A 24,561-nucleotide genomic window follows, 5' to 3' on the forward strand; every position below is an offset into this window, starting at 1 on the left:
CCCTTGGCCTCAGTGTCCCTATGTGTAAAATGAAGATAATGATAATGTCTTCCTGACACGCTGTAGTTGCAAAGCTCAGGCAATTAACTCAGAGAGAGAGAGAGAGACTAATACTGGCCACATGGCAGGCATCCACTAAAACCCAAGAGCTGTCTTCTTTGGAGAGGAATCATGGTTCTCCAGGGAAAAAATGTAAATGCAAATGAGACTGAGTCCAGTGTAGGTCCTCCCCGTGGCCCTGAGACATCCAGAAGAAGAGTTTTAGCCACCTGTGACCTGGGAGGTGCTGCAGTGGGCAGAACACTGGACTGCTGAGCATGAGGTCCCATGTCTACATCGTGTCATCACATGTGACAAATGATGCTCTACTTCCCTCTCACCTCCTCTAATATATACTCTCTGTTGACACCAGGGTGATTGCTGCTGCTGTGCTTGGTGCCTGCATAACAACTCCATTGTTCCCAGTGGCTTTTTAAAAATATGTATATTTTTAAAATATTTATTTATTCCCTTTTATTGCCCTTGTTTTATTGTTGTAGTTGTTATCATTGCTGTTGCTGATGTCGTCATTGTTGGATAGGACAGAGAGAAATGAAGAGAGGAGGGGAAGACAGAGAGGGGGAGAGAAAGACAGACACCTGCAGACCTACTTCACCGCCTGTGAAACGACTCCCCTGCAGGTGGGGAGCTGGGGGCTCGAACCGGGTTCCTTATGCCGGTCCTTGTGCTTTGTGCCACATGCACTTAACCCACCGCGCTACCGCCCGACTCCCGTAGCTTTATTTTTTTTAATTATTATCACCCTTTTTCTGCTTTTTCGGATTGAGGTCAGAAACAGAGAGATAGAGAGGGAGCAAGAGACAAAGAGAAAGAGGTGCATGGTAATGTATGTGTTCTACAGGGTGAGACACCAACAAGCTCTTTATACGTAAAAAAGAAAAAGGGGCCAGAAGGTAGTGCAGAGGGTTAAGTGTACATGGTGTGAGGCACAAGGATCCCAGTTCAAGCCCCTGGTTCCCCACCTGCAAGGGGGTCTCTTCACAAGCAGTAAAGCAGGTCTGCAGGTCTATCTTTCCTTCTCCCTCTCTGTCTTCCCCTCCTCTCTCTATTTCTCTGCCCTATCCAACAACGACGACAGCAATGACAACAGTAAGAATCACAACAACAACAATAAACAACCAGGGCAACAAAAGGAAAAAAAAAAAGGCCTCCAGGAGCAGTGGATTTGTAGTGCAGGCACTGAGCCCCAGCAATAACCCTGGAGGCAAAAAATAAAATAAAATAAAATAAATCCAAAGCTCACTCACATCACAAATCTCATGAGGCAAAAAGAGAGCAGAAGGCTGCCCCAGATTGAAAAGAGGATAGGGAGAGACATGATAAGCAAATGTAATCAGAGAAACTTAACCAGATACTTAGTTTTCTTTAAAGAAAAAAAAAAAAAAAAACAAGGGCCAGACAATGGCAAACCTGGTTGAGCATACATATTATCATGCATAAGGACCCAGGTTCAAGCCTCCGCTCCCCCCTGAGGGGAGAAGCTTCATGAAAAGTGAAGCAGGTCTGCAAGTGTCTCTGTGTCTCTCTCCCTATCTCCCCCACCCCTCTTCAAATTCTCTTCATCCTATCAAATAAAATAGAAAGAAAGAAAGAAAGAAAGAAAAGAAGAAAGAGACAGTCTCCAGAAGCAGTGGATTTGCTGTGCAGGCCCCAGTGATAACCCTGGTGGCAATAATAAACAAATAAAAACATAAATTAAAACAACAAATAATAAAGTGAAATAAAGAAGGAAACAATGACCACCAGGAGCAGCACCAAGCCTCAGCTGTAATCCTGGAGGCAAATATATATGCTTAAATTATGAGAAAGAAATTACAGATTGATTTCATGAGAGGGAAAAGAGAAAGAGAGACACCATGTATGTATTCCGTTACCTCCCAATTCACCCAGGGCTCACGGCAATAAGCCCACATACTCCTCCCCGGGGAGGGGGGCCTCCACTAGGCACGTGGGAATGGGTAGTGCTGTCTGATAGCCCCCCACCCCGGCCTCCTGCCCCAATGTCCGGTGCCCTTACGGATGACGTCGTCCCCGAACTGGTGCTGGGCGATGTGCTGGAACAGCGTGGTGAGCACGGGCAGCAGGGCCACAGTGGTGTAGGTGATGTTCTGGCCCACGCCCTTCACCTGCGTGCGTGCCTGCGACACCTTGCCCAGTCGCAGGTTCTCCACCATCTTCTCGATGTCCTCGGAGGCGCTCTCAAAGAAGGAGCGGAGCCCAGCCTTCACGATCTCGGGACCTGACTTCATTACCGTCCTAGGAGGGAGGTGGGGGAGGCCTAGCTTTAGAATCTTTTTTAAAATTTTTTTTATTTCCTTTTGTTGCCCTTGTTTTATTGTTGGATGTATTATTGACATCGTTGTTGTTGGATAGGACAGAGAGAAATGGAGAGAGGAGGGGAAGACAGAGAGGGGGAGAGAAAGACAGACACCTGCAGACCTGCTTCACCACCTGTGGAGCGACTCCCCTGCAGGTGGGGAGCCAGAGGTTCGAACTGGGATCCTTATGCCGGTCCTTGCGCTTTGCGCCATGTGCGCTTAACCCACTGCGCAACCGCCCGACTCCCCTGGCTTTAGAACTTTTAGAGGGCTGAGGTTTTTTGGGGGGAAGGTCTGGGGGGGCTGGGGTGAGCAGGAGTGGGCACCAGGACCAGGAGCCGCACCTGGCATCCAGGGAGCGTGCCAGGATGTGAAGACAGTTGACTACAGCTGGGGCATCGGTTCCTGGAAGGGAAAGACAGGCCAGGGTGGTGAAGAAAGGGCTAGGAGGGCAGTTTCTCCTTCTTGTGGCCACCATGAGCAGCTCCTACAGGCCCCTGCCTTTCCCCATCCCCACCCTGACCCAGCTGTCACTGGGGATGTCTGACCCTGCCACACCCCCACACCCCACACACACTAGCCTGGGAGCTCCACGTGTCCCCTCACAGCCCTGTCCTCAGCACGACCCAGGCCCCATGTGAGTCCAGAAGAAAAATTTCGGTGGTTGTTCACCTGGAGCTATGAACCTGGGCTGCATCTTCAAGGCAAGGGTTGTGAAGCAGGGGGAGAAAGGAGACCAGGAGACAGGCGTGAGGAGCAAGGCTACTCACCATAGAGGGAAACTCGGTGGCGGACAAGAGCGGCAAGTTTGCAGAAGAGGCTGATGGGAAAGAAAAGGATCGAAGGGGGAAGATAGGGAGCAAGGACATCAAAGGGACAAGGACAGTGGTGACACCATTAGAGGAGGCAGGACCAAGGGATGGAACAGCAGTTAACATATTAGACTTATATGCCTGAGGCCCTGGAGGTCCCAGGTTCGATCCCTGGTACTGACATAAGTCAGAGCTGGGCAGTGCTCTGGTCTTCCTTCGTCTTTCTTCTCCCTCTCATGAAAATAAATAAATTTGAAACACATAAGCACAGGGAGAAAGGGTGAGGTGAAAGAGCCAGGAAGGAGGTGTGATGACAGGAATGAAAAGAAAGGAAATGAGATGAATGAACTGAAGGCTACAGACAGGGTCCTGGGGGGGCAGGGGGCTGTCAGAAGGGGGAACCAATTCGTCCCGGTGTGCCTGACAGTCCTGAGTCCTGGGTCTCCATGGGGCATATACCAGGTGACTGGCCCTTTCAACCACTTCTGCAGGGGACTGATCAGTGTTCAAGAATGGGAGTGAGGCCCCAGGATTACAACCCTACTCCCCTCCTGCCCCAGGTGGCTGGGGGACTGGGTTAGAGGTCACAGAGCAGCCCACCTGGTGATCATTTCCTTCTCCTTGTTGGAGGCGTGGCCGCCACTGCCCAACACTTTGGCCGGGGTGGATAGGAAGTAGAGGCAGTGGTTGGTGAAGTACTGGCTGATCAATGGGAGCAGGATCTGGAAGGGGGGAGAGAGAGTGGAGTTAGGGTAGGGATGGCGGGGGGGAGGTGAGAGAAGGGCAGGGAAGAGTCCATGAGTTCCCCCACCCTCCAATGTCAGAGCCCACCTCTCACCTTGGCAAAGAATTTGATCTCCTGTTCATGGGGGGACTTTTCCACTCGCCCACTGCTGACTACAGCCTCTGGTGAGGAGATTAAGTTGTGGTTAGGGAAGGTTGGAGCTGGGGAATTCAGGGTGTCCTGATGGGGAAGGACTCTGAGGGCAAAGTTAGAAATGACGGGAGGGAGCCATCACTGGCACACCAGGTTGAACACACATATTATCATGTGCAAGGACCCAGGTTCAAGCCCCTGGTCCTCACCTGAGGGAAGGAATCTTCACAAATGGTGAAACAATGTGGCAGGACTCTCTCTCTCTCTCTCTTTTCTCCCTCTTCCCTGACGCTGAGTAAACATGGAATAAATAAATGACTGCATGGACCTAATGAAACAAGAAGTCAATTGTATATTAGGGTGGCAAAGATGAAATTTAAAACAGAAAAATCACCATAGTATGATTTGTGCCACTTCGAGAAATGTCTTTGCCCACCCTGATCTCGACTGAATGGTCTGGAAAGCTGGTCCCTCTCTCACTTCACAGATGAGGAGATGTCAAGTAGCCCCCTGGGGTTGTCTCCTGGGGAGAGGCCCATATCTGGGTCTAGCAGCTCCAGAGGGTGAGGTCTGTGGTAAGATGTGAGACATCTCGTCTCTGACATCAGGGCTTCACTGCTCTCAGCCAACTTTTTCAGACAGAAAGAGAGAGAGAGAGAGAGAGGGAGAGAAAGAGGGAGAGGGAGAGGGAGAGGGAGAGGGAGAGGGAGAGGGCACCGCACCAAAGTTTCCCCCAGTGCGGTGGGGGCTGAGCTCAAGCCTGAGTTGTGCATACAATGAAGCAGGCACCCTCCTAGGTGAGCTATTGTGCTGGTCTGTTTGTTTTGGTGGAACTGGGGCCTCACATTAAGAGAGATTTCACTGCTTTTTCACAGAGACCAACAGGGACAGAGAGAAGAGGAGACACCATAGCACTGAAGTTTCCTCTGTTGCCATAGCCCTTACCTGGCTGGTGCCAGAGCTCCAACCTGAGCACAGGGCCATGCTGACACCTTACCAGGTAAGCTATCTCTCTGCCCCAGCAAGCTCAGTTTTTTGGGGTTTTTTTCTGCCTCCAGGGTTATCACTGGGGCTCAGTGCCTACTCCATGAATCCACTGCTCTTAAAGGTCATTTTCCCCCCTTTTGTTGCCCTTGTAGCCTTGTTGTGGTCATTGTTGTTGATGTTGTTCGTTGTTGGATAGGACAGAGAGAAATGGAGAGAGAGAGGAAGACAGAGAGGGGGAGGAAATATAGACACCTGCAGACCTGCTTCACCACCTGTGAAGCGACTCCCCTGCAGGTAGGGAGCCGGGGACTCCAACTGGGATCCTTATGCCAGTCCTTGCTTTGTACCATGTGTGCTTAACCCGCTGTGCTACCGCCGGACCCCCAGCAAGCTCAGTGTTAATGGGCGCCATAGTCTCATTCCCCTGGGCTGACATGTATTTTTTTCCTTCCCACAACACTACCCGCTCTCTCCCATCTTAATAGATGCAGTTATTTATGAGGTCAGCTGTCCAAATCCACCACAGAAGTGGAAGTTGCAGGAGGACAGGGGCCTCTGTGTCTTGATCACTGCCGATGTCTCCACACCAAGAACAGTGTCTGTTAACTCAGATGAAGGCCAGAAAGGAAAAATGCATGCATAGGTGTGTGTGTGTGTGGGGGGGGTCCCCTAGGTGAAACTGCAGGTTGAGGGAGATGGGATTTGGGGGAGGGGTTTGTCCTACCCAGATGGGCAATAAACTCCTGGGAAATGTCCATCCAGCGCAGCAGCTGCTGCAGGAAGCCAAAGGCGAAGCGTTTTTCAATGGAAGACGTGTCCAGCTCCATGTCCTTCAGGCCCCTGCGCACACACGGAAGGAGGGGGTCAGAGCAGACCTTCCATTCTCCCAGCCCCAGTACCCAGCTTCCACCACATTCCAGCCACTGGAGAGTCCATCCAACTCCAACTCCCCCCTCCCCCCTCCAGACCGGGTCCTTACACCTTCCAGGCTTTGACCATGCCCCATACCAGATTCCATCCCCTCTCTCCTCCCTCTCTCTGGTCCCTTCTCCTCCTCATACCCCACCTATTTTGTTTGTTGTTTTTAGTTATTAAACTTTTGTTTGTTTGTTTTATTGCCACCAGGGTGATCGCTGGGGCTCAGTGCCTGCACTACGAATTCACTGCTTCCAGAGGCCATTTTTTCCCTTTTATTTTTTTCTTTTTTACTTGACAGGACAGAGAAAAATTAAGAGGGGGAGGGGATAGAGAGAGGGAGAGGGAGTGATAGATACCTACAGACCTGCTTCACCTCTCATGAAGCAGCCTCCGTGCAGGTGGCAAGTGAACCAGGATCTCTGTGCTTAACCAGGTGTGCTACCGCTCAGCCCCCTAGATATTGTATTTTTTTTTAATTGATTATTTATTTTTACTGGTGCACTTCTCTGGCTTAAGGTGGTGCTAGGGATGGATCCTGGGACTTTTGGTGCCTCAGGCATGAAAGTCTTTTTTGCGTAACTATTATGCTATCTCCCCAGTCCAAAATTTTTTTGTAAATATTTATTTATTTAGTTAGTTAGTTATTGGATAAAGACAAAGAGAAATCGAGAGCTAAGAGGGAGATAGAGAGGGGGCCACCTGCAACACTGCTTAACTTCATGATGCTTCCCCTACCTACAGATGGGGATCAAATACTTGAACCCAGGTCCTTATACATTATAATATGTGTGCTCTGCTGGATGCTGTCCCCTCCAGGCCATGATGGCGGGGGGGGGGGGGGGAGATGACAAAGCATTACTCCAGTACATTTGATATTGAGGAAACTCAGGCATGTAAGCCTACCCTCTACCAGTTGAGCCATTGCCCTAGCAGCAGCCCCATTCTCCTTAGCCTCCTCATTTCTGTGCCCTCGCCTCCTCTCCCCAATCCCCACCCCTTATCCACCTCCTCTCTGGTACCAGCCTCTGCAACACTGACCCCATCTCCCACCTTTGGCGGTGGATCCTGCCCCCATTGTATGTAGCGCCCAGCCTACATACCTCGTGACGGCATAGCCGTTCATCTGTAGGAACTTGAGCAGCTCCTGGGCCTTCTCTCGATCTCGTGACTTCTCCTTGGCCGTGAGTGTGTCGTAGGGGACCAGCAGGGGGTGGGTCCCTCCACCTGGGTAGGCAAAGATGGAAGTCAGGGAGCAGATGGGGAGACCCAGGCCACCCTCAACTGAAGTGGTGTCTGCCCCTGAGAGTATGCAAATTACTGTCAGCAAGACAGAGCTAAGAATAACCCAGAGGGGGCTGGGCTGTGGTGCACCTGGCTGAGCGCACACATTACCATGAGCAAGGACCTGGGTTCATGCCCCTGCTGTACATCTGCAGAGGGGTGCTTCATGCACGTTGAAGCAGTGCTGCAGATGTCTCTCTTTCTCTTTCCCTCTGTATCTCCCCCTCTCCTCTCAATTTCTGTCCTATCAAATAATAATAATAATTAATAAAATAACCCAGACACTCCTCCAGCTTTTTTCCCCCTTATTATCTTTACTTATTTATTGGATAGAGACAGCCAGAAAGGATGGAATGAGAGGAAGAGAGACAGAGAGACGCCTGAAACACTGCTTCACCACTTGGGAAGCTTTCCCCCTGCAGGTGGGGACTGGGGACTCAAACCCGGGTCCTTGTGCATTGTAACATGTGCACTCAACCAGGTGCGCCACCACCCGGCCCCCTTCTCCAGCCTTTATCCCCATTCCACAAACGCTGAAATGGAGGTTCCTGAGGGTAAGAGTGGCTGTTCCAAGTCACCCAGCTCTAACCTAAGTCTTTAAGACTCCAGAGCTTTCGATTAGGGGATTTGTGGGGTTGGGGAGGGGGCTAGGGAGCACTAATGAGGGAAGCCTCACCCTTGGCCTCCAGCTCCTGCTTCTTCTTCCGCCCCCATGTGTTGTGGTAATTTTCTGCCAGTTGCTCTGCCATGGCCTAGAGAGTCAAGGAGAGTCAAGGCCCAGATTCAAAGGAACCTCACTCCTCCTTCCCAACAGATACCATCCCCCCCAACCCCAGAATAAAGGATCAAGGGTCCCACCTGCAACTCCCGAGACAGGGTAACTCCGCTGAGGTCAGGGGGCTGGGGGTTGTAGCCTTCTCGGGGGTCATAGGTCTGGGGGAACCAGAGAGAGATAGGGGGCTTGATGGATGGACTAGCAGGAGATCCAGGCCCCACCCCAACTGCACACACACCCTTTCTCTAGATGGCTCCTCTGCACCCCTTCCTTAAGACCCTGTCTCTAAGCCACCCCTTCCTCACCTTTGTTGTCCATAGGTCACACTCCCCCAAGCCCCGTCCCGCTTCCTCAATCTCTCAGCCTTCTACACCAGCTCCAGGGCCTCCTTCCCCACCACCCTACCTTCCTCCCATTGCCCTTCACCCCTCCAGCCTCACCTCCTGCCCAGGCACCTCACCTCCAGGCCCCACTCCTTATTCTAGCCTCTCAAGAGCCCCTCCCCCTCACTACCCCCAGTCTCTGCTCCAGCCCTGCATCCACCTGGGCATTTTGGGAGATCTTCCGCGTTTTCTTCTTCTCTGTCTTCTCCTCCTCACCCTCCCTGGCCTTCTCGATGGTCCATTCCCAGGCAATCATGGCCTTCAAGGACTCCTTGATGGGCCAGCGGTAGATTTCTTTGTCCTAGGTGGACAGGAGGGAGGGCAGTGAGTGGAACGATAATAGAGGGGTACAGGTAGACACTCAAGGGCTTCAGAGGGGAAAGAGACCACATGGCTAGGAAGTGGTCCAGTCTGGATTTCCAACTCAGGCTTCTCACATGTTCTGGAATGGAGCCTCCCAACCAAACTCTCACTATTACTGTTTTACAATATGAGGACTCTGCCCATGTCAGACAGGAGGTCCTACTTGATGCTGTTGTAGATGGCATTCCTGTCACCTCCTCCAACTTTCTTAAGTCCAGTGATGTAACATCAAAAATGCCTACACCCCTAGGAGACCTTGATCTCAGGTCATTCAGAGTGGGCATTAGTAGAACGGAGGCCCAAAAGGAAATTACTGGTCTCAGAAAATTCACAGTAGAGCAGAAGGAAACTTACTTGTGTACCTACTACCTTCATCTATAAGTAAAATGGGGTATTGAGACAGAGGAAGGGAAGACAGAGAGGGGGAGAGAAAGACAGACACCTGCAGACCTGCTTCACCACCTGTGAAGCGACTCCCCTGCAGGTGAGGAGCCGGGGGCTCTAACTGGGATCATCATGCCGGTCCTATTTTTTTTTTAATAGTGCCCTGTTCAGCGCTGGCTTGTGGTGATGCTGGGGATTGAATTTGGGACTTTGGAGCCGCAGGCATGAGACGTTTTTTATTTGTTTGTTGTGTGTGTGTGTGTGTGTGTGTGTGTGTGTGTAACCATTAAGCTATCTCCACCTGCCTTCTCCCACTATTTCTAAGAGAAGGAACATGCAGGAGTCTTAGGGGCCAGGAGAGACAGCTAAGCTTCAGGAGAAGTCACATTCATGGATGGGGAGCCCTAACTCACAGATCCAGCTCTATGTCTTCCTCCTTGAAACCCCAAGTCTGTAGAGCTTTCATTTTAGATCCCCAACATTGGGCCCCAAGGCTTAGGTCACCTTCTCGGAAAAGGTCTTGTAGGGCCTCAGCATGGGGTGGGTCTTCAGCTCCTCATCTATGTTCTCCCCGTAGGACCAGTTGCTCTGGATCTGGAGGTGGGGAGGGGACAGGTGAAAGCTGTGCCCCAAAGGAGCTAGGAGCTGAGGGCTGACCGGGTTGAGTGGTAGGCAGCAGCCTGGAGGTACATGGAGGGGGCACCTTGGAGGAGCAGAGGGTTCCAGAAAAAAGCCAAAAGTTTTAGAGACAAATAGACACTTCAGGGAAATCTGAAGGCTTTAGGAAAGGTTGGGGTTTTGAGGGAGGTAGGGGTGGAGTTCTTGTTTTTTAGGGGGGTGTTTCCAGTGCCAACCTTGTCAAAGGCCCACTTCTCATGGGTGTATTCTGAGAACTTGTTAATGAAGGTGTCCAGCTTCTCTGGGATGATCACGCTATTAGGAGGAGAGAAGGTCAGCAGATGTTGAGGCTGGTCCCACCTTCTGCCCCTGGAACCTTCTCTAGCCCCCAGGCCTCACTTGAGGGTCTCCACTGGCCGAGGGTCAAAGTTGCCTTCTGCATCCACCGTGGCCTTTTTCTCCGCTTTGGATGAGTACGAGGCATCCACATAGTCGGGGGGCAGGGCCCCTGCGATGGCACAGAGACAGGGCATGGCCATGCGGTACAGCTCTGGATCATATTTCTGGGAATGCCAGGGAGCAAGAGGAGGCTATCACCACAGGCCTAACTGAGCCTTCAAATCCTGGTGCCCCAGGACCTCAAAACTCACATGCTTAATCATCAACCGTCTCTTCCTCGGGTCCCCAAGCATGAATCATGCTCCTCTCATTGAAATGGAACCTTAAGACCCACCTGGACCCTCACACCAGCCCTATATGCCCCTGACCAAACCCTCTAACTGGAGACCAAGCCCCTCCTATTTATTTTTGTTTATTTATTTTGGGTAGAAGCAGTAACTGAGAGGGAAGAGAGAGATAGGGAAGGAGGGAGGGATCGGCAACACTGTTTCACTGCCCATGAAGCTGCCCCTCTGCAGGTAGGAGTTTGTAATGTGTGCACCCTACTGGGTGTGCCATTGCACGTCCCACCAGCCCCTCTTCTCTGATGCCCAAATCAGATTCTCCTAAACCCAAACCTGCAGAACCGCCTCCTTCCTTGAATGCCTCCCTCCTTCCTTGAACCCTCAAAACCGAGGACTTTATCATGGACTCCCAACAGACCTTATGAGCCAGTGAGTCGAAGATACCCCAGAAAAGTTTACGGGAGAGGTGCAGCTCCTCCTCTGAGGTGACACCGAAGTTGGCCCAGCCCGTGGGCAGGCAGTAGTACTTCCAGCAGCGCTCGTAGTGGTTGGTGAGGAGCTAGGTGGGCACAGGGGAAGACACACAGATAGCAGTGGTGTTGATAGGAAATGTCCAGACTTTAGCTCCTGGATCTGCTTTATAATCTGTGTTTATAATCTGACTGTGATGCATCTGTAAGTAGGCCTCCATACAGGAAAGACTGGAAATATAATATAAGGGTTTAGAATGTGTAGAAAGTCTGAGACAGTGCAGGTAGTTAGCGCGGGCTGGCCTTCACTGGGTGAGCAAGTGATAACAAGTAGAGACGGTGACTGAACTTTTACTGAGAAGTCAGCTTCTGTAACCCTGGCTAGCTTCTGCCCTCCTAAAAGGCACCCACCCTCCCCAGAGGTGTACCTTGTGCTGAGGTTACACTTTCCCACACACAGCTATGCAGGTAAGAGAACAGTAACTAAGGCAACCAGACCCTGAGCAATGGGTACAAGTCCCACCCCTTAACCTTGCCGCCTCTGCTTTCGTAAAGACGCTTTTGCTCTCAGGCCTGTATCTCCTATACAAGCTTGTACCATCCCTTTGTTTGGTGTTAGTGTTCTCAGAAAGATCAGAGCTCCTGGCCCGCATGTAAATAAAAGGCTCCTTTCTTTCTACCCCCTCCTCGGCTTCAGTTATCTTGATTATTAAGAGTTCCTTAACAGTATGTGTGTGTGTGTGTGTGAATGTGTGTATGTGTGTGTGTGTGAGAGAGAGAGAGAACACAGGAGACAGGCAAATGAAAATCCAGAGAGACCCAGTGGTTTTTTTGAGTTGTGGGCTAGGCAAATGGTATGTCACTAGAAATAGTATTCTTACTGGAGAGTGGTCTGTGGGTTTATTATGTAAATGAAGTATTCCCATTCAGGATAGGCATTCAACCAGAGCTGGATCTGTCCGGTGTTGCTTTACACAAATGAGCACACTGATTTATTTAATCCGCGGGTAGGGCCTTGTGCGAACAGATATACGGATAGAACCATCTGCTGGTCTGTGAGTTACCAAGCAGCACCCGCTGCAAATAAATGACATTTGGAGAAACAGCCTCCACTATCCCTTGAAATAAGGGGTTGATTAAGATGTGTTCCAAGAAACAGGTTATCTGAATAGGGAGGTAGCTTCTTACGCAAATTGGCATGCTAATGAGGAAATAACAGGAGAGGCTGTGTGCAAATATTCAGAATAGTTGTGGTACTGTTTATGCACTAGCTTGAATAGCAGAAGGCTGGTGGTCTGGGCCTGAGAGCAAGCATGTTAATTAGGAAAAAACGGCCTGCTCACCCCACCCCTCCACAAAATAGATGATAATTTGGCCGAGGGCTGGCTCACTGTTAGGCAAAAGGAACACTCTTTAGGGAGTGTTAGAGGCCCCAGTGGCACGAAGTGAATGTCCTGGGGAATTATGGCAGGAGAATGAGAATGCCAAAACGGTTTCTTCTTCTTTTTTTTTTTTTTAATATTTTTTTATTCCCTTTTGTTGCCCTAGTTGTTTTATTGTCGGATAGGACAGAGAGAAATGGAAAGAGGAGGGGAAGACAGAGAGGGGGAGAGAAAGAGACACCTACAGACCTGCTTCACCGCCTGTCAAGGGACGCCCCCGTAGGTGGGGGGGGGGGGCGGGCTCGAAGCGGGATTCTAAGGCAGGCTAGGTAGGTAGACTCCCTAGGCTAGGTAGGTAGACTCCCTACCAAAACGGTTTCCATGGGGACATGACTAACAGATGGGTGTGGGATAACAGGTGGGCGGAGCAGATAGAAGGGGGCCTGCCCTCACCTTGAGCGGCATTTTAGCGAACTCGTTGAGGATGGGCACGTCGAACACCAGGCGCCGCAGCAGGTGCTGCAGCATGGACGGGCGGATGTACCTGCGGGGACGTGCACCCGGACAGCAGGGTCGCACCTGGAGGCTCGCTCTAGCCCCGGACCCCGCCCAGCCCGCCCCCGGAGCCATCCCACCTGCAGAGCGCCATAAGACAGTCCTCGATGACATCGCGCTGCGCTTTGGTGAGAGAGCGGCCTCGGGACAGGCGGTACACGGTGTGCAGCATGGAGTCCACCATGATGGCGCGGTGCTCCGTGCCCGCAAACAGTGGCGCGCACTTGGTGATGAGCGGCAGCACTGCCAGGCACAGGTAGCGGTTCAGAGCCAGCGCCATCTCCGTGGTGCTGAAAGTGGCCTGGGGAGCAGGGTGGGGACCTCAGGATCCTTGGCACTCCTAAAGTCGCCCTGGGCTCACGCTGAACAGCTCTGATCCCCACACACACACACACACATACATACAAAATTTTAAAATCCCTCTTCTCCCTTATCCCTGGGAGCTATGCAAGACTTCTCTCACACAGGAGTCAGTTCCTGTGTTCTCCCTGCCACCTGGCTGTTCTGCAGACATCAGCTTTTGCATGTCAGTATCCTCACTAAACCTCACTTTTTTTTCTTCTGTGGCCCAGCCATATTCCGTTTTACCCACCGATACTGAAATATATATTTGAGACCAGGGTTTTTATTGCACAGCCCATGCCATTGGCAAATACCTGACAGAACCAGCAAACTTTTAGACATCATGATGAGCTTTCTTCAACTGTCTTAAAAGCTGCTTTGCATTTTTAGTGGGATAGATTAAAAGGCCTGTATGCTGTATTTAGTTGATGGGTCTCTTAGGTCATTATCCCTCTTTAACTATCAACTATCTCCCCCACACAAATAGCTCTAAAGTGTCCGTTCTTCCTCCTCCTTTTTTTTTCTTTTTCTTTGCCTGGGTCCTTAAGTTTAAGGGACTCCACAGCCTCTGAAACAACTCCCTTCCCCAATTAAATATATACATAAAGGGACAGAGATAGAGAGAGAATAAAACAGCACAGCAAAGCCTACCCTCTGTGCAGCTTTCCCCACTGTCCTGTGGAATTAGGGTCTGAATGATGGCTTCCTGCCTCACTCAGCTGGGTGAGCTAGGCTCTCCCTGTCCTCTTCCTCCCCTGTTAATACTATTTATTTGCTGGAGAAACCAGGTTGTCTAGTGGAATTACCTGCTTTTAGACTTCAGCTGGCTGCTTCCTCTACCATATGTATTCGTTTATTTATTTATTTAACCTGAGCACTGATCAGCTCTGGCTTATGGTGGTGCAGGGGACTGAATTTAGAGCTTCAAGCAGTAAAGTCTTTTGCATCACCATTATGCTATTTCCTCCACCCTGCCCCTTCTGATGAATTGATAGTTATAGATTCAAGGTCTAGGGCTCCCTTTCCTTCCTAGTAGTCAATAGTAATTTCTCCCATTTTAAGAAGAGCCTTCTTGTAACCAAGTCCCCTCCCCTAGCCTGGTTGTCTCCATAACTGACCACAAGTCTAGGTACTTTTTTTTTTTTTTTTAAGAACTGACATGTACTCCAAAGCCATTTCAAGATCTTATCATAAATGGGCGTGTGTCCATTTGTGCACGGCAGGGTGGGGAGCTGGTGGTGTGCACACAATGTCACGGAGCACAAAGAACACTGCTGCCACTCCCATGCCCATCAGGTGCCCTCTCTGAAGCCACAGAGGCGATCAGGCTGGGCGGGGATGCTCACTGTGTCCAGGGAGGCAGCCGCACGCATGTCAGGCAGGAACCCCACGTCCAGCACGTGCAGCAAGAAGTCCTGGTTCTCAATGCCGTACACCCGGTCCAGGAAGAGTACCATGGATGCCTTGTGGTCCGGCACAAAGGATGCGGACATCTTTGGCTGGACCAGAGCCCCATCTGGAGGCCGGGGTGGGGTGGAGTGGGGTGGTGGCAAGGAGTCAGGGCTGCCCTCACCCCGCCCCTGGTCACCCCCTGCCCTCCCACCCCCTCCACACCTTTGCCCAGGGTGGGGATCTGCAGCGGGAGGCTGATAATGCCCACGAGGTCGTCCAGCGGCACGAGGGAGCGCAGGATGGCCCGGATGCGGAGGGCTTCGCCTTTGCCAGCTTGAATCAGCTGGATGAGGAGGGTGGGAAGGGGGGGTGTCCTCGGGTTCATGGTGTTCCATGTGCCCACTGCTCCATTCCATCCCTCCCTGACACCCACAGATGATGCCGGATTCCTTCTCATGGGGTAACTCTAGGATCCCCCATCCCACACCCCTCTGCCTGTGCTCCCCACTGCAGCCCCGACCACCCCCCATTGACACTGTGTGGTCTTCCCGCTGAAGCAGGGCCTGGGCTTGGTGTGTCCCCAGCGTTGCCTGACCCAAAGCCCTCCGGAGCTCCAGAACCAAGAAGTTTAAAGCGTGCCCCCGCCGCCCCTCCCCACGCAGGTCTGGTGGGGGGTGGTCTCACATGCATCTCAGGTGCACAGCGGCCCAGCAGGTCGATGAGGGCGGCATAGAATGACATGATGGCGTGTCCCAGGTGCACCCGGTTTTCCTCCGGGGGCTCCTCCCCGAAGCTGCAGGGGAGCAGAAGAAGGAGACCAGCGGTGTAGGGGGGAGATGCTAGGGGCCAGGGGAAGGCCACCGGCTCTGCTGGGGATGGGACGGGCGGGAGACTCACTGCTCGCGCCGCCGGTCCCTGCGCACGCCGGGGCCGTCTCGGGCCGGGTCCTCAGAGATGCGGATGGCCTCCTCGATAGCGGCCAACAGCCCCGAGCCGCCCTCCCCGCGCAGCGCCGGCCCGAAACACTCGGGCTTGCGGATGAGCAGTCGCACCACCACGTTGGCGTTCTCCTCCACGCTCTCGCCTGGCCACGGGCAGGGGCAGGGGCAGGAGGCCTGGTGAGCTGCGCACAAGGTCCTCCAGGGAGGGTGGCCCCAGCACCCAGCGCCTCAAGGCTTAATACTAGCCCCCTTTCCACACCAGCCACTGGCTGGTTGGGTGGGGGTTTCGGGGCGGCGGGGGGAGGGGACCCCTGCTCAAGGCCAGGCCTGTAGCTGGGGATATGACTCGCATCTCGATAGGGGTTGGGGGTGGCCTGTGACCCCCTCACTCACCATTGACGAAGACAGCGAAGCGAAGGAAGTCCAGATAGTGCTCCCCACCACAGGGGTTCCAGCCTATGTCGGGGTACCCTTTGGCCAGGAGCATGGGGCAGCTTTGGAGGCCACAGCCCGCCAGGTAGGATACCACCTAGGGGCAGAGGGAGTTGGCCACCTCATCTCACTCCCAGGGACTCAAGGCCCAACCCTCGCTCTCCACCCGCAGCTCCCTCCTGCCCCATCAAGGCGGATTCCTCCCTCCAATCTGTCCCTCCCACTGTCAGAGAGACCTTGCCAACACCTGAGTCAGGTCAGGACCTTCTCTCAGGCCCCTGCTGCAGCCCACACACCCCCTCCACCCTGTCTGTACCCTCACCTCCTGTCCAACCACCAGCCCCTGCACCCTATTCTCCCAACACAGTGGTCTCTGCTGCTCCTTTAACTGGTGAGGATTTCTCCTGCCTCAAGGCCTTCGCACTGGCTGTTCTCCTGCTCTGATTGCTCTCCCCCTGGTGCTCACATGACCCCTCACCTCCAGAGCCTAACTGGAATGTCATCATGTTAGTGAGTCTTTATTTATTTTTTTACTGATAATAAATGGAAGGGAGAATAAGAAAGAAAAAGAATCAGAGCATTGCTCTGACATATACAATGTTGGGGGCTGAACTGGGAACCTCACGTTTGAGAGCCTAAGGTAAGATTTTATCCACTCTGCTACCTACCTCTTGGGCACCATGACTGGCTGACTTTCTTTTTATTTATTTATTTATATTTTTATTTTTATTTTTATAAATCCACCAGTCCTGGTGGTCTTTTTTTTTTCTTTGTATTTTATTTGATAGGACAGAGAGAAACTGAGAGGGAAGGGGGAGACAGAGAGGGAGAAAGAGAGACACCTGCAGACCTGCTCATGAAGTTACCCCCTGCAGGTGGGGAGTAGGGGCTAGAACCCAGGTCATTGCACATGGTGATGTGTGCACTCAGCTGTGTGCACCCCCACCCCCTGCCCCCCAAGGCTTGCTTTCTCTGACCAGCTAGGTCACCCTCTCTCTCAGCACTTGCGGACACATAGCAGACATCTCATTTAAAAAAATCTGTTACATAAATAACCACGTAACAGTGCCTATTGAGCACTAGTATTGTCTTACAAATGTGTCCACAGACTTACTCATCCAGACCTCAGAGCCATTCTGTGAACTCTTCTCTAAGTATTATCATTCTACAGGTGAGACGCTAGAGGTCTGGAGGATTTATTTATTTACCAAAGCATTGCTCAGCTCTGCCTTATGGTGGTCTGGGGAATTGAGCCTGGACTTTGGAGCGTCAGGCATGAGAGTAATCATTATGCTATCGACCCCTGCCTGGCCTGGAGGATTTAAGTCTCTTGTTTGAGGCTGCACAAGAAGGGAACAGGGAGACTTGCTGAACTCCAGAACCCATGTCCTGCATCACTACACACAGAAGTGGGGGCACAGAGGTGGGGTCACACAGTGGGGGGTTGTGACTTTGCACTCAGCCCTATGAATTAGTGACTGGGTTCCATTCTTTCCCTGCAAATGATGCCCTTTCTAATTTAGTCCTTGATCACCCAGATTGGCCTTGACAAAAGGTACACAGAATGAGCAGGTGCCTCAGTGGGCCCAGTCAGGACCAGGCCTTCCTCCATACCTTCTCCAGGTCCTGCTCCTGCAAAGCCAAGGCCAGCTCATTGTTGTCGATGACAGAGGCTGCCGCCACATCCAGGGGTGTGGAGCCCTGCATGCCTGTGGGGTGAGAGGTGGTGAGAGTGCTCTTCGTGTCTGCTCATCTCACTTCCTCTTCCTAGAGGGAGCCTTCCTGTTTCTGTTTCTTTCTTTCTTTTTTAACCAGAGCACTGCTCAGCTCTGGCTTATGGTGGTGCGGGGGATTAAACCTGGACTCTGGAGCCTCAAGCACGAGAGTCTTTTTGCATAACCATTATGCTATCTACCCCCCACCTCTGTTTCTTTTTTTTTTAAAAAAAAAGTCTTTTTATAAAGATTCATTTATTAACAAGAGAGAGAACAGAGAGGGGGAACCAGAGCATCACTCTGGCACATTCAATACCTGGGATCGAACTCAGGATCTCATGTTTGACAGTCCAACATTTTATCCACTGTGCCCCCACCTGGGCAGTATTTTTTTTTTAATATTTAAAAATATATATCTTTTTATTTTCATATGAGAGAGGCCAGAGTAATGCCAAGATTTGGTCTATAGTGATGCTAGGGATTGAACCTGGGGCCTCTGAGGCCTCAGGCATGCAAGTCTGGTATGCTACCTCTGTGTTAGCTCTCTCTGTCTGTCTGTCTCTCTCTCTCTCTCTCTCTCTCTCTCTCTCTCTTTTTACCAGAACTTTGTTCAGCTCTGGTTTATCGTGATGCTTTATGGGAATTGAAGCTGGGATCTCTGGTGCCTCAGCATGAAAGTCTTTTTGTTTAGCCATTATGCTACCTCCCCAGCACCTCTATGCTATCTTCCTGATCAGAAAGTCCTTCTTGACCAGCCCATTTCCAGTGTGACCCAGGTGAATTATCTGGACTGTACTGATCTAGACCACCCTGGACCATCACTGTCTAAGGAGGGCGTGTCTGGAGTGAATACCATCTGGAGTGGAAGGAGTGTATTATGAGCCCCACCCGTAAAGACCAAACCCAGGACCATCTGGCTGCCTCCAGAATGTCCTATTGCAAAGCGAAGCTGAATTGTGAGTGTTTGTTGAATGATTGACTGAGCCATCAGAGAGAGAGTGAAGTTGATCTGAATGAGCTGCAAGGACTGGTCTTTGGGGATGAGGGGACAGCCCTAGGCTTGGGCTTCTCACCCAGGCCGATGCCACTGTTCTCCAGCAGGTAGCTCAGGTGGTCGAACATAGAGCGCTGGTTCTGCCGGCTGATGCGGCAGAAGTAGCAGAGGAAACGGCAGCAGCTTGTCACCATCTTGGGAAAGCGGATCTCCTGGGGGTGAGCAGGATGGTCTAGTGGTCAGTGCCTGCTTTCTGTGGTCCCTCCCCGGAGCTCCTCAGTCCATAGGGGGCTCCTTACCTTAGACTCACCACCCCCAAGGACATTCACCATGACCTCCATGACTGTCTCATGCATGCCGAGCGCCCGCATCAGGTTCGGGTGTTGGTAGAAGACTTTGTTGTTCATGATGTTTCTGGGGAGAGGTGATATGCATGGGGTCACCTGGGATCAGGCCAGGTCCAAGTCCAGGGAGAGACTCTGGCCCGTGCAGGAGCCATTGCCATTGAGATGATAGCAGTTACCATTCATTTGTTGATGAGGGCCAGGTTGTGGCCCATGGTACTATGTGCAAGGACCTGGGTTCAAGTCCCCAGTCACCAGTTATAGGGGGAGAGCTTCATGAGGGGTGAAGCAGTGCTGCAGGTGTCTCTCTGTCCCTCTCCTTCTGCTCTCCCCTCCCCCCACCCCAGCTCTCTCTCTACCAGAGCAATGCTCAATTCTGGCTTATGGTGATACTGGGGATTGAACCTGGGACCTTAGATCCTCAGGCAAGACAGTTTGTTTGCATAACCATTATGCTGTCTCCCCTGACCTCCCCCTTCCCTTCCAATTTCTCTGTCTTTATTGAGAAGGGGGAGGAAGGAAAGGAGGAGGAGAAGGAAAAGAAGAGAGAACAATTCAAACAAATTAATTATTAATTAAAAAAACAGCTGCCATCACACTGAGCCCTAATGGTAATTAACCCTAATAGCAATTTTTTTAAAAGCACATTTATTTGCTGAGTTCTTGTCCTGTGCCTTGCACTGGCCCATGCATACATCTGAACTCATTCAGTCCTCTGGGAAGCAGGAACTATAGTTGTTCCCTACTTCACAAATAGGGAAACTGAGGCAGGGATCTAAGGATGGGTTCCCCGAGGACAGAAATCTGTATCAAGTTGTCTGCTGAGTCCCCAAGTGCCTAAAAAGGGCCTGGCACATAGCAGATACTCACTAAGTGTTTTCTGAGTAGAAGAATGAGGCACACTTGATATCGAGCCTCTTGCTCTTAATCTTCTGTTTTCATTATTTAATCTTGTAAGTATGAGAGGATAGAAAGAAATTGAGAGGGGTGAGGGAAACAGAGAGGGAAAGAGAGAGACACCTGCAGCCCTGCTTCACTGCTTGAAAAGCTTCCCTAGGGCAGGGGTAGATAGTATAATGGTTATGCAAAGAGACTCTTGTGTCTGAGGCTCTGAAGTCCCAGGTTCAATCCCCCACCACCAAAAAGCCAGAGCTGATTAGTGCTCTGGTAAAAAAAAGAAAGAAAGAAAGAAAGAAAGAAAGAAAGAAAGAAAGAAAGAAAGAAAAGACTCTTACAGGTGAGGACTGGGGGCTTGAACTGAGGCCCTTGTGCATTGTAACTCAACCAGTGTACCACCTCTTGGCCCTGCTCCTGTGCTTCTGCTGTAACTATATGCACAAGCTTAAGGAGGCCACACCACGAGTCGGCAAGGTCAGGTGGCTCATCTCTGGTTTAGAGACAAGAACCTGGAGCTGAGAGTATAAATTTTGAACCAAGAGTCACAGCTCAGCTGTTAGCTCGGGGCTGGGTGGGGAGGGGAGGGGCAGAAGGGGCCTCACCCGATACTCTGGATCATGAGGTTCTCCTCCTGGGGGCCCATCTGCACGATGAGCAGAGAGCGGATCTGGCCGAGGCACTCAAGCAGGCTCATGGTGTCCTCCATGGAGGATGGGGAGATGGTGTAGGCCCTGGGCAAGGCACGAAGCAGCTCCCCGAGCCCATCGTACTGACGGTGCAGGAGGCTAAACATGGCCCGGACCAGCTCGGGACTCTGCACGAAGTCCTCATGGGCCCAGCGCACCACTGTGTGGGACACCAGCTCCTGCAGAGACTCTGGGGAGGGGACACAGGGTCAGTACACTCTAACTAGTCAAGTCCTTGAGCTAGAGCAGGTGAGAAACACCCCACCCACCCACCCTTTCTAGAAGAGTTCTCAGCTACTGACTGCCCCCTCCACCTGCCAAGAGTGGGTGGATTCTGGCAGTGTTTTCATCAGCTTAAGAGTCCTCCTGTTTGGTTGGGGGTATGGATCAACCTGCCAATGTCTATGTTCAGCAGAGAAGCAATTACAGAAGCCAGACTTTCTACCTTCTACGTCCCATAAAGAATTTTGGTCCATACTTCCAGAGGAATAAAGAATAGGGAAACTTCCAATGGAGGGGATGGGGATGGGATACGGAACTCTGGTGGTGGGAATTGAATGGAATTATACCCTTGTTATCTTACAATCTTGTTAATCATTATTAAATCACACACAAAAATGTCCTCCTGTTCTCTGTAGTCTATTTCCCAGACCATAAGGGCTCCCTAAAATGCCCAGAGAAAAAAAATGCAGCACTGCAAAACACCATGTACTTCAAAAGTCTAATAGCAATTCCATTTTATTCAGAAAAAACACCGCCAGAATGGGAGTTGAGCAGTAGTGCAGAGGGTTAAGCACACATGGCACAGAGCACAAGGACCAGCATAAGGATCCTGGTTCAAGCCCCCAGCTCCCACCTGCAGGGAGTCGCTTCACAGGAAGTGAAGCAGGTCTGCAGGTGTCTATCTTTCTCTTCTCCTCTCTGTCTTCCCCTCCTCTCTCCATTTCTCTCTGTCCTATCCAACAATGATACCAATAACAACAACAATAAAACAAAAAAGGGCGACAAAAGGGAAAAATAAATAAATAAAATAAAAAACTAAAAAATAATACTGCAGAAAACAGATATGGAGAAAAACTGTAGGACTTTTATCATTTGAAAAGATGTCAAAATGAACCAGGCAGTGGAACAGCCTGTGGAGTGTACACAATACCATGCTCAAGGACCCAGGTTCAAGTTTCCCCACCTGCATTGATGGAAGCTTTACAAGCAATGAAACAGTGCTGGTGACATCTCTCTCTTTCCTCCCTCCATCCTTCCCTCCCTCTCTCCTTTTCCCTCTTCCTCTCTATGTCCCCTTTCTCACTCAATTTTTGTCTCTATCAAAAAAGAAAAAAGAAAAGAAAAAAAATGGCCACCAGAAGCAGTGGATTTGATGTACAGACACTGAGCCATACTGGTAACACTGGTAGCAACAGAAAGGGGAAAAAGGGGGTCCAGGGAAGGGAATGGAAAGAAAGGATGTCAGAACGGCTCTGGGCTTTCTTTTCTCTAGCAATCCTCTTAGAACTCATACTCCCCCAGTTCTTTCCTTTCCCAGAATTTCTGAGTAAGAAGATAGATGTCTCCTATGTCTGAGTTAGGAGAAATGTCCATGTATTGAATGATATTGCCAATTCATGACCTGCAAGATGCTGTTCCCAGCTTTCCTCCAGTGGCCTTGCACATTCAGGCCCTTCACCTCTTCCCCAGCTCACACTGCTGCACTCACACTGGTCTCTAGATGTACCCAGCAGGCTCCTTCTGCCTCATGGTCTTTGCCTTGGCTCTTCCCTCTTCCCAGACATCCTTCCCTGACTCTAAACCCCCATCCCAGGTACTCTCTCTCCTCTTTTAGCTCTATTTTTCTTCTTAGCTCCCATGGTCACCTGACATTATGGTGCATGTGTGTGCACACGCACGTGCACACACGTATCTGTTGCAATACTCTAAACTTCTACACTGGGGAGATAGAATAATGGTTATACAAAAAAAAGACTTTTTGGGACCAGGTGGTAGTGCACTTGGTTGAGCATATATGTTGCAATGCGCAAGGACCTGGGTTCAAGCGCCCAGTCCTCACTTTCAGGAGGAAAGCTTCATGAGTAGTGAAGCAGTGCTGCAGGTGTCTCTCTGTCTCTCTCCCTCTCTATAGCTCTGTTCCTCTCAATTCCTGTCTATCAAATAAAGGTAATTTAAAAAATTAAGACTTTGTGGGAGTCGAGCTATAGCACAGCAGGTTGCAAGTGCAAAGACTGGCTTAAGGATCCCGGTTCAATCTCCCAGCTCCCCACCTGCAGGGAAGTCACTTCACAGGTGGTGAAGCAGATCTGCAAGTGTCTATCTTTCTCTCCCCCTCCTCTCTCCATTTCTCTCTGTCCTATCCAACAATGACTACATCAATAACTACAACAGTAAAACAAGGGCAACTAAAGGGAATAAATAAATAATTAAAAAAAATTTTAATTAAGACTTTGTTTACCAAAGCACTACTCAGCTCTGGCTTAAGGTAGTGCAGGGGATTGAGACTGGGACCTTGTAGCCTCAAGCATGAAGAGACTCTTTGCATAACCACTAGGCCCCTGCCCATTAACTGCTTTTTTTTTTTGTAATTTTTTAATATTTATTTATTTATCCCCTTTTGTTACCCTTGTTGTTTTATTGTTGTAGTTATTATTGATGTCGTTGTTGTTGGATAAGACAGAGAGAAATGAAGAGAGGAGGGGAAGACAGAGAAGGGGAGAGAAAGACAGACACCTGCAGACCTGCTTCACCGCTTGTAAAGTGACTCCCCTGCAAGTAGGGAGCCGGAGGCTCGAACTGGGATCCTTACTCCAGTCCTTGTGCTTTGAGCCACCTGTGCTTAACCCGCTGGACTACCGCCCAACTCCCTGATTTTTTTTTAATCTCTCCTACACTCTCTCTCTCTCTGTCTGTCTCTCTCATGTTAATACATAAATCTAAAGAAAAAAAAAAAACCTGAAGCTCCAGTGTACCAGTTTCAGTCTTCAGCATCCAATATGCCAGAGCTGAGCAGTGCTTGGGGAAAAAAGAGGGGGGGAGGGAATGGACGGAGGAGAAGGAGAAGGAAGGAGAGAAAGGAGAGGGAGGGAGAGAAAGAAAGAGAAAGGGAGAAACTAAGGAAGGAAGGAAGGAAGGAAGGAAGGAAGAAAGGAAGGGAAGGGAGGGAGGGAGAAAAAAAGAAGGGAAAGGGAAGGGAAGGGAGGGGAGGGGAGAGAAGGGGAAAGGAAGGGAAAGGAAGGGAAAGGAAAGGCAGGCCAGGCCATAGGGACATGGAAGGCACAGTGGTGCAGAGTTGCCTGCCTCCCAAGGCTGGGTGAGCGTCTGCTCTGCAGAGAGGAGGCCTTGCTGCTCCAACACACTTACTGTGCAGCCCCACTCAGGGGCCACATCAACAACCTGCCTCCCCTCAAACCCCACCCTTCACCTGCCCCATACTAATACCCAGATGTGCTGCTCCTGGAGGCCTGTCTGGGACCCAAAGGCACCCCAAGGACAGGGCCGCTGTCCCCACCCCGCCCTCCTTGCCATCCCAGTCCTCACTGGGTTGGCTCTCCTCGGCAGGTGGCTCCTCCTCGGGTTTCTCCTCTTTCTTCTTCAGCAGCCGCACTTTCTCCAATAGGCTCTTCAGGCGGCTGCCCAGAGTGGCCTCTTCCTCCGGCTCTTCCTCCTCTCCCTCCAGCTGGATGCCTGAAGGTGGCCAGAGAGGCAGCGGAGTTAACACACTTGTTCACTTATTTGTCTTCTCAGTCATTCACTTCTCCCTTCAGCTCTCCAGTCATTCGTATACATGCATCCATGGGGGTTTTCTCTCACCTTTTTTTTTTTCTTTATTATCATTATTTATTGAATAGAGACAGACAAAAATCAAAAGGGTAGAAAGAGAGGGAGAGGGAGAGAGACAGAGAGACACCTGCAGCACTGATTCACCACTCACAAAGCTTTCACTCTG

At 50.9% G+C, this 24,561-nt stretch overlaps 1 protein-coding gene across 1 annotated transcript in view; it reads right to left on the reverse strand.

Annotated features, from left to right (window-relative positions):
- Positions 1 to 24,561, reverse strand: part of RYR1 (ryanodine receptor 1) — a 157,379-nt gene that overhangs the window by 63,912 nt on the left and 68,906 nt on the right. Inside the window, exons 38-63 of the mRNA XM_060172268.1 lie at positions 24,153 to 24,299; positions 20,526 to 20,799; positions 18,982 to 19,096; positions 18,762 to 18,894; positions 17,588 to 17,682; positions 15,935 to 16,070; positions 15,498 to 15,684; positions 15,285 to 15,393; positions 14,823 to 14,943; positions 14,555 to 14,724; positions 12,947 to 13,167; positions 12,765 to 12,855; positions 10,878 to 11,018; positions 10,176 to 10,339; positions 10,013 to 10,091; positions 9,663 to 9,752; positions 8,572 to 8,712; positions 8,112 to 8,186; positions 7,930 to 8,005; positions 7,073 to 7,196; positions 5,779 to 5,894; positions 4,029 to 4,096; positions 3,791 to 3,912; positions 3,149 to 3,198; positions 2,723 to 2,783; positions 2,078 to 2,316 (exon numbers count right to left, since the gene is read on the reverse strand). Coding sequence (XP_060028251.1) covers positions 2,078 to 2,316; positions 2,723 to 2,783; positions 3,149 to 3,198; positions 3,791 to 3,912; positions 4,029 to 4,096; positions 5,779 to 5,894; positions 7,073 to 7,196; positions 7,930 to 8,005; positions 8,112 to 8,186; positions 8,572 to 8,712; positions 9,663 to 9,752; positions 10,013 to 10,091; positions 10,176 to 10,339; positions 10,878 to 11,018; positions 12,765 to 12,855; positions 12,947 to 13,167; positions 14,555 to 14,724; positions 14,823 to 14,943; positions 15,285 to 15,393; positions 15,498 to 15,684; positions 15,935 to 16,070; positions 17,588 to 17,682; positions 18,762 to 18,894; positions 18,982 to 19,096; positions 20,526 to 20,799; positions 24,153 to 24,299 — 3,345 coding nt within the window. The remainder of the gene's footprint in view (positions 1 to 2,077; positions 2,317 to 2,722; positions 2,784 to 3,148; positions 3,199 to 3,790; positions 3,913 to 4,028; positions 4,097 to 5,778; positions 5,895 to 7,072; positions 7,197 to 7,929; positions 8,006 to 8,111; positions 8,187 to 8,571; positions 8,713 to 9,662; positions 9,753 to 10,012; positions 10,092 to 10,175; positions 10,340 to 10,877; positions 11,019 to 12,764; positions 12,856 to 12,946; positions 13,168 to 14,554; positions 14,725 to 14,822; positions 14,944 to 15,284; positions 15,394 to 15,497; positions 15,685 to 15,934; positions 16,071 to 17,587; positions 17,683 to 18,761; positions 18,895 to 18,981; positions 19,097 to 20,525; positions 20,800 to 24,152; positions 24,300 to 24,561) is intronic.

This window comes from Erinaceus europaeus, chromosome 2 (assembly GCF_950295315.1).
Source record: "Erinaceus europaeus chromosome 2, mEriEur2.1, whole genome shotgun sequence".
Classification (NCBI taxonomy): domain Eukaryota; kingdom Metazoa; phylum Chordata; class Mammalia; order Eulipotyphla; family Erinaceidae; genus Erinaceus; species Erinaceus europaeus.